Raw genomic sequence first — 9315 nt, forward strand, 5'->3', positions numbered from 1 at the left:
CAGGAGAGGAGCAGGCTGACCCTGTGGAGAGCAGCCCCTGGGAGTTCTGTGTTGTGGTTTTTATACTGGACTGACTTAAGCTCCCACCTCTGTCTTAAGCCTCTCCCTTTGTCTTTGTGTATTTTCCCAGCTGTCTTAAGTCTCCACCTTTTCCCTGCCTAGTTCCCGCCCAGGTTTGTGGGACTTTCCCTTGCTGCTAGTTGATGTGCACACTCGGGCTCAGTGATCAATAGGAATCCTACCTAATGGCAGCATTGCTCATTACCACCACCCCAAGAAGGTCGTATTGTGGTCAAATCTGTACTTACTGTGCGAGTGTATCTCTTAGGAATTAACCCCTTGCCCTGTTTCCCTCCTGATCAGCATGTAGCCAGCTACATTGTAACAGGTTAGCTGCAGAGGGAGCAATTACTGGGTGTCTTATGGGGTGTTTCAGGGTGCTCCCTCCTGCCTAGGTATTCCCCTCCCCTCTGCTCACACCTAGCATGTGTGTTTTGTGGGGGTCTCTGGGGCATGAGATTTTCCAGAGTTTCCTCCCCGTCCACCTTTCCTGTTCATGTCTTACAATCTGCCCACTAACAGGCCACACCTCAGCTTGATCATTTGCAAAGACCCTATTTCCAGTTAAGGTCATATTCTAAGGTAATGGGGGTCAGGACTTCAACACAGGAATTCAGGTGGAAATGCAACTCGGCCCATAACAGACCCTAACTGTGCTCTTTCTCTCCTTTCAATGTAGATAAGTCCGCTGCGGCCCCAGAGACCGAAGAGCCAGGTGATCAACGTCATTGGAAGCGAAAGGCGCTTCTCAGTGTCCCCCTCGTCACCGTCCTCCCAGCAAACACCTCCTCCGGTTACACCAAGGGCCAAGCTCAGCTTCAGCATGCAGTCAAGTAAGTAGAAGAGTCCGCACATACGTATCGTGCTATAGCTCTGTGACTTCCCCTGGCTGAAGGCTCTGAGGTTAGAAGCGCTTCCTGCCTCCCTTTGCAGCAGAGGGTGGGAGTTCAGATAAACACCTGGCTTCCTGGGAGTGTCCCTTGGAGCAGGCTGTAGAGTCTGGACTTTCGCAAATCAAGCCAAAACTCAGAGCCCAGGTCTCCAGCGCTGGAGGGGCAGAAAGTGCAGGGTTTGTCCCAAGGTCCATGTGGAGGGGACCTGTGAGGCACGTGGAACTGCCCCACTTCCTATCCCAGGACACAGAGCTGCAGGAGGCCGTGGGCCTGCTTGTATCTAGGACTGTGCACTGGAGAAGCACCTCCAGGCAGTTGGCAAAAGCTAAGGGGCACAGCTTATTTTTCTAGTTTTGACCAATGTTTAAATTACCCTAGAAGTTGCCACAAAACTAGTGGCTCCAAACAGCAGAAATCTGTTCTCTGAAGGTTTTGGAGGCCAGAACTCTGAAATCAAGGAGGTAGCAAGTTGGTTCCCTCTGGTGGCTCCAAGGGAGAGCCTGTCCCAGGCTTCCCTCCAGCTTCTGGTGGCTCCCAGCAGTCCCTAGCCCTCCTTGGCTGTGGCCACATCACTCCCCTCTCTGCCCCTGTCTTCATGTGGCCTCCTTCTCTGTGTCCTTTCCTCTTAGAAGGACAGCAGTCATTGGATACAGGGTCCACTGCAAATCCAGGATGATCTCACCTTGAGATCCTTCGCTGATTACATCTGCAAAGACCCTAAATCCAAATAAGACACATTCTGAGGTTCTGGGTGGCCCTAAGAGGTCTGCATTTCGGAAAGACTCTGCTCAACTCACTCTAAGTGGTAGACAGCTTTTCACCACTGGATTCAGAGCCAGCAGAGAGGAGAAATCTTGGCAGGGAGAAGGTGCTGGGGGTGAGGATGGCAGCAGAACTGGGGAGCCCACTCTCCTTCCTTCCTGTGGCACAGAGAGGGGTCCCAGGCAGGAGAGCTCCATGCCCTGTGGCGAGGGTTGTTCAAGGCAGTGAGTGAGTGTCCTCTGCTCCTGATTTTCCTCTTGCTGAAAGGGGAGCAGTCATGATTTTGGAGACTGTCAGTGGGTGGGGAGGCTGGCTCCAGGAGCGGATATGTGAGTTTACTTGAGTAGGCAGAGAGCTTTCTGGGCACTGGATATGTCTTTGGAGGGTGCATCTTCACATCCTTGCACTATTACTACATGATCTTTCTAAAAATGTGTTTAAAATCTATTTTAATATTGAAAACAGGCACCATCACTGCTGCTGCAGAAAACAATTTAGTGGTTCCTCCAAAGTTCAATGTAGAATAAACATGTAATATGAACCGGCAGTCCTGCTCCTAGGCCTGTACTCCAAAGAATTGAAGGCAGGGACTCAAACAGATAATATTCGTAGCAGTATTTTTCACAAGAGCCAATAAGCAAACACAGGCCAAATGTCCATCAGCTGATGGCCAGATTAACAAAATGTACATCCAAAGAAATGTCCGTGCAATAGAATATTACCCAGCCGTAGAAAGGAGTGAAGGTCTGACACGTGCTGCAGCACGGACGAACCTCAGAACCATGATGCCAAGTGAAATAGATCAGTCGCAAAGGGACAAATATTGTATGACTCCACCTAAATGAAAGATCTAAGGCAAGTTCATAGAGACAGAAAGGCGTGGCTCAGGCCTGTAATCCCAGCACTTTGGGAGTCCAAGGCGGGTGGATCAGCTAAGGTCAGGAGTTCCAGACCAGCCAGTCAACATGGTAAAACCCCGTCTCTACTGAAAATACAAAAATTAGCTGGGTGTGTTGGTGTGTACCTATAATCCCAGCTAATCAGGAGGCTGCAGCAGGAGAATCACTTGAACCTGGGAGGTGGAGGTTGCAGTGATCTGAGATCGTACCACTGCACTCCAGCCTGGGCAACACAGCGAGACTCTATCTCAAAAAAAAGAAAAAAAAAAAAGAGAGTAGAGTAGAGGATACTAGGAGCTGGAGGAAAGTTACTGTTTAATGATTACAGAATTCCATTTGGGGTGATGGAAATGTTTCAGAAATACATCATGGTGATGGTTGTCCACCATGGCCGATGTGATTAATGCCACCAAATTGTCCCCTAAAAGATAGCTAAAATGGCAAATTTTATATCCTATATATCTTACCACAATAATAGCAAACAAATAGGCAGCAATCATGAAGACAGTCACCCACCGAAGGCTTATTTCCCTCAGCCCCATGGCAGAGCTGCCCTCTAAGCTGACACTGTGCCCTTCCTAGGATGCATCTTCCTAAAAAAGGATTTTTCATGAGACGGATCCTAGTGGAAAACTCCAAAAGAGACTCATCAGTAAAAATGTCAATTTTTCTCTCTTTAATATAAAAGAAAACAAATTATTTTTAAGAGTCTCAACAAGGGTTGAGAAAATATCCTGTCTTAATGATTATTCCTCCGTTTGAAAATGACTATTGTTTCCAGTTTACTTTAAAAATCAATTGTACTTCCCCTTGGCTTATTTAAAGCAACAGCCACAGTGACTGCTACAGCTAATAACTTCATTTCATGCGACTGTGGATTTTCCTGTGGAAAGAGATTGGACGCTGGGTGGCTGGTCACCGTGTTAGACTTTGCTTAGCAAATCTCTCCAGGTGATAACTGCAGGGGTGACTGTAGAGGCCTGGCTGGGCTTTGAAATCAGTAGCAGCAGCAGCGGAGACAGTCCTGTGGCACCCAGCTGTTTAACTTCCACCAAGGCAGGGGGCCCGAGGGAGGGTGCCCGAGGCAGGACAGAAGAGGCCGTGGTGAACGTCACCCTTTCTACAGTGGCTGTATGCCTTGCTTCATGCTCCGGTTTTAGTTGTCATGTGATACTTGCTATTCTCTTTCTAGAACATTGCCACTGGGAGAGGGTCCCACCCTTTGTGTTCGCCCCCTCCCTGCCCTCATCTGCTCTGTTGACAAGCGTGCCTGCCTGTCTGGGAGGGAACGTGGAGCAGCTCCCTGAGCAATCAGGCTCCTTGGGGAAGTCGGGCCGATTTTAAATAAATCCCGGTTTTCCAGGCTTGGAGCTGAATGGCATGACGGGGGCAGACGTGGCCGACGTCCCACCCCCTCTGCCTCTCAAAGGCAGCGTGGCAGATTACGGGAATTTGATGGAAAACCAGGACTTGCTGGGCTCGCCAACACCTCCACCTCCACCTCCACACCAGAGGGTAAGTCGGCAATCTGAAACATGGGCTTTCATTACTTCCCCTCCACAAAGTAGGACGAGTCCCTCATTCCAGATATTAGCAGGTTTACTTTGGGCTAGTGAGCACGTGAGGAAAACCATGTATGATGGGCCGGGTTTGATTTTGCAAAAGGTATCAAAGCATTAAGGACTCTGGTGAGTAAGATCTGTGGCTCTGTGTCATTATCAATAACTGCATCAAAAAGCACATTTTGATATCATGCCTCAGAAAGAGGAAGAGGATAGACATTCCAAGATTGTCATCGGTTATCACCACGGAGATCATTCCACTGGAAATGCAATTCTAATGAAATTTTGATTTTTGAGAAGTAGCTTTTCTATCAAGAGGTCTGACTTTTTAAAGAGGTTGGCCAGTATCGCCCTGTATGGCAGGCACCTGTTGTACACCTGCTTGGCCCTGGAGAATCTCATCTCCAAACATTCTCATCTCCAAACGTTCCTCCAGGCAGCCTCACCTGGTGCTGGGAGCTCCTGGGTGTTGACAGGCATTCACCTTACAGAGACTGCAGAGGACAGCCAGGTTTGGCTCCTGGACAGTCACCCTCACTGTGCCCCCACCCCTGAGCGCCCTCCCCAGTGCTAGTTCGGGGGTGCTAGCCTGGCTTCCTCTGGCAGCACTGGCCTTTGTAAGCCTAAGCAACCCGCTGGAACCCTTCTTTGGTGTGAGTCCCTGAAGCTGATACCTCCCAGCAACCAACCGTTTTAGTCATTCTTCCCACCCGACGTACCTGGTGCCGAACAGCCCCTGGGCCTGCCTGCCCGTGCAATGTTAGTCGGAGTCATAAAAAGCCATTGAAACAAACATCTCAGTTACCAGTTGACGATTCTAGAAACATTCTTTTCAGATCTACCCCGTTCCTCTCCTGGTTCTCAAGGATGCTGTCGGGCATCACTCAGCCCTACGGGTCCCAGCCCCATCCTCTCGTGTCGGGCCCAGGCGTGTGCGGAGGGCAGCATGAGTGGGATGGAGGCGGGCCAGTGACTGACTCAGCTGCGGCGGGAACTTCTGCTTCCAGGCTCAGCCCTCTCCGGGCCATGTTATTCACAGCCTTTGACAATTAAATCAGTGTGGTCTGAAGAGTAAAATATCCCTCTTCATATCTGGACAGCTGGCCATATTTTTTTGCTATCCAGCCTCAGTAATTATATGGCTGCAAAACTCCTGTAGAACGTTGAAAACAGGAGACTGTTGGGTGGCTCTGTTTTTTTCATCATGGTGAGACATGGGTTTGTTTTTTTTTTCTTTAATAAACACTATAAATCCCACATGCTGTTTCTTTTCCTTTTTTTTATGGAGACTTGTTCCCGGCGTGTTCCACAAGATCATTACATCCCTTATGAGAGGAGTGGAAGAGAGAGGGTGTTTGTGTACATCATACGTATTTCATCATTCCCTTTGGATCAGAAAACTAACAAGCAGTCATCTTTAATATCAAAGAGGCAGATTGCGCTTCCGAGACCCAAGTGCCATTTAAACAGGCTCCCTCTCCCTAGAGACGCCTTGATGAGGAACCGGTCCTGGAGGAGGCACCAGGTTCCCCTGTGAAGAGCGCTTTCTGGCAGGCTGGGATGGCTTGTTGCATCGCAGAAATGGAAGCCTGACCTTTCCCGGGCATTTCTAACTACTGTGAGAGCAAAACGAGGTTCGGGGGGTCTAGCAAGAATACTGGGTTGCTTGGAGTATTGTTTCCCTAACAGCTACGTTAATTGGTCACGTTTTCGTCTCTTTATTTTACTGAAAAGGCAAGAATGTTCCCCCTAGTCTCCCTACACTAGTAAACTGAAAATTCTAAACTTAAGAATTACAGCCACTTCCTCGTCTTGTTACACATCAACTCTGGGGTAACATTTTATTGTCTCAATTTCTTGGATACACCATTGTGGGTTACCGCTGCCACATACGGTTGATTAAGTAAGGGATAACATGGATTAGCTCTGTCTCAATTTATAAAGGGGGTGTGAATTCAATTAGATTGATGACCCAAGTGTCTTCCGTCTTTGTTTCTTGTTAATTTACTTGCAGCCTGAGCGCATGCTCAGGTGACATGCTGCTGGTTAGTATGTCATCATTAGGCGGAAGCGGCTGCATTTCCTGGGGTGCCTCCCTTTGCACAGGCCCTGAAAGCTGTTCTGGGATAATGATCATCCGTCTGCCATGATGGGGGTGTGATCAATATCCTCCTGTCACTCTCATTGATCAGCCTCAGGCTTGTGGGCACCTCTGTCTCTAGTTGTTGCCACTAAGCTGTCATTTCTTTCCAAACAGCTCTTCCCGTCAGTAATCTGAGCTATCATTTTGCTTGTTGGTGGTAAGCTTTTGACATGCCCATATTTGGCACAGAGGTCATCTGCAGTGCTGTGTTGGTATCAGGCTGTGTTAGTCTGGTCCTTACCTGCTCCTCACTGGCCTATCAGTATGGCTTTCACATGTAAACAAGCAGTTTCATCAGACCTCAAAAGAGATGTCTAACCAGCCTTAAAAAGACTTCATTGTTGTTTGACCTTCCTTAATATAAGGTCATATACTCATAGGATGTCTTTAACAGTTTTACTTTCCCACATGTATTCTGCTCTCTGTGTTAAGCACTCAGTCATTTTTGTATTTACTTGTCTGTGAATCAGGAGGAAATCTGGGCCATGAGTGAGAGACTCGACTACGTCACTCTCTATCCTTGAAAACCTCTTTTCTCACATTCAGCTAAATGCAAACCCACACTGAGAGGCTGTTAAAAATCCACCCTTACCCTTAAGTTAGATGATAGTGTTCTGTGCGTTCAGTCTGGTTCCTCTGCCTGTGGCATGCTCCCACCTACCCTGGTCTGTTCACTTCTTCATTCATTTCTTTGTTTACTCACCTGTTCATTTCTTCATTTATCCACTGACTCATGTATTCGCTCATTCATGTATTCACTCATTCATCCATTTTCCTATTTGATCGACCCATATTTCCAGAGTGTCTCCTGAACATCAGGTGTGTGTGATGGGCATGACGGTCCTGAAAGCAATAGGGTGCAGCTGCCCTCAGTCGTAACACTCCAGCCAGGCCCATCAGCAGGGGGTTTGCTATTATCTTCACATTGGAAATTAATGTTCTTTTTTGTGAATCTCAAGTGACCTATGCCCATGAGCTGAAGCCAGCCAACCAGCCACCTGTTTCTGTGAATAGTTTTCTTGGAACACAGCCACACCCCTTTCTGTACACACCGTCAATGCCCGCTTTTCGGCCACACCAGTGGTGTTCAGTGGCTGCAACAGAGACCGTGTGGCCTGCCGAAAAGCTGGAAATATTTACTATCTAGCCCTTTCCAGGAAAAGCTTGCTAACCTTTGCCCGAAGCTCCGAAAGCAAAAGAAGTTCTCTCATCTCACCCCTGGAGAGTGCCTCTAAGGACTTGTTTATCCCTTAGACAGTAGATGGGTAACTTGGTCAATAGCATCTAAATTTATAAAGGCCACGCAAAGGGCAATGGTACCTCTCAGGGACCGAGCAGACGGTAGGAGAGTGCTCAGAGGCGTCAGAAAGGCCCAGGCCCAGGCCCATAGCAGCCCAGTCTTGAGCCTAGCAGACCTGGCAGCCCCGAGTCAGACAGTATGGAGCCCAACTCACATGGAGAGGATGGTTCCGGCTGAGTGGCTGTGCCAGGTCAGACCCCACCTGGAGACGGCTTCTTTTCCGTCAGGACATCAGTAATGTAACGTCTTCCCCATCCTCATGTTTTCTAGCATCTGCCACCTCCACTGCCCAGCAAAACTCCGCCTCCTCCCCCTCCAAAGACAACTCGCAAGCAGACATCGGTGGACTCCGGGATCGTGCAGTGACGTCGCAAGGCTGTCTGGAAAGAGTGCGCTGCCCCTCCCCCGTCTCCATGTCCTCTCCTTCCGTGTCCCCTGAATCTGCTGTTTACCTCATTGGGCCTGCGATGTTAACATTTCGTGCAATTGCTTTTCCGTCAGAGGAGCTCAGTTCTCACCATGGAGTGAGTGGCCTTTAGTGTCACGGAGCAAGGTGGGTCAGGGAGGTGGGTATGGGCCCGGGATGTGCCATTGTGGTTATCAGAGTTGGGGGCCTCTGAGAGAATCTGAGTCTTGCCCAAGCATTCTCTCTTTTTGTGCCAAATGACTTGCATTTGCAAAGAGCTCAGTTGCCCTGAGCTCAGCCAAGTAGGAGAGGCTAGGCCTTCACTCTTGGGAAGCGGTGTAGTGACGATGTACAGGAATCCTCCTCACTGCCATGGGATGTTTTATCCAGCCCCTCCTTGTTCCGGCTGGTGGTGTGACTTCGTTGGTTGAGGTGTGTCTCCCGCCTGCATCAGACAATGAAGTTCAGCCCCTCCAGGGAAGCTCCTGATTTCCCCTGGCATAATTTAAAATAGGATATTTCTCAGCTACTGAACAGTTACTAATTTATGGGGTGGAAACAGCATAAAAAATACTGAATCAAATGGAAAAACAAGTGCATAGAGGAAGATAAATTTTGGTTCTTTTCTGAAAAAGAATGTGTGCACCGCAAGAGCTGGTTTTAATTGGGGGAACTGTTTTTGTCCTCATTCTGTACAGAAATTTGTATATATGACGGTTCTTAGAACTTGTTTTAATTTTTGTGGTCCTTCTGTTTATTATAATAGGCGTCCACAAATGATTCTGCATATGTGTTCTTAATTTTTAACTGCCGCTAGTGTTAAACAAACACACACACACACACACACACACACACAAATTAAATTTTTTTTTCAGAACTCCAAAGTCCTGAAAATTTTGGTGGACAATGATTTTTTAAAAACTAACTTTGTATAACCTAATATTTGTATTCTCTCATCTATATTTTTTTATTCACTATAATCATGATACTCTTCTAATAGACTCAAAAGTTAATCATTGACAATGAAAAATAAAATGTTACTTTAAAACACTCATGGTGTCTGACATACTATGTTTGTATCCTTGATTGTAAAATACAGACGCTGCTGTTTCTATTGTGCTTTGTTAAAGTGCTTGGTGACACACATTAGTATATGCACCTCTTCCTCAAACGTTGTTTTTAATCCTCTCTGTTAATTGTGTCTGATCTGGAGCCCGGATGGGAAGTGCCCATGTCCCGTGCATGGCTGTATGTCCTGATAGACAGGAGCTGAGCCGAGCCCCAGCTGAG

General features: G+C 47.8%; 1 protein-coding gene across 2 annotated transcripts in view; it reads left to right on the top strand.

Moving 5' to 3' along the window:
• Nucleotides 1–9076, top strand: part of DOCK1 (dedicator of cytokinesis 1) — a 540207-nt gene extending 531131 nt beyond the window's left edge. For both annotated transcript variants that reach the window (XM_025396230.1, XM_025396231.1), the window contains exons 50-52: nt 740–893; nt 3978–4129; nt 7890–9076. In XM_025396230.1, the coding sequence (XP_025252015.1) occupies nt 740–893; nt 3978–4129; nt 7890–7985 (402 nt within the window). In that variant the 3' untranslated portion in view covers nt 7986–9076. The remainder of the gene's footprint in view (nt 1–739; nt 894–3977; nt 4130–7889) is intronic.
• Nucleotides 9077–9315: the final 239 nt, after the last annotated feature.

This window comes from Theropithecus gelada, chromosome 9 (genome assembly GCF_003255815.1).
Source record: "Theropithecus gelada isolate Dixy chromosome 9, Tgel_1.0, whole genome shotgun sequence".
Lineage (NCBI taxonomy): Eukaryota > Metazoa > Chordata > Mammalia > Primates > Cercopithecidae > Theropithecus > Theropithecus gelada.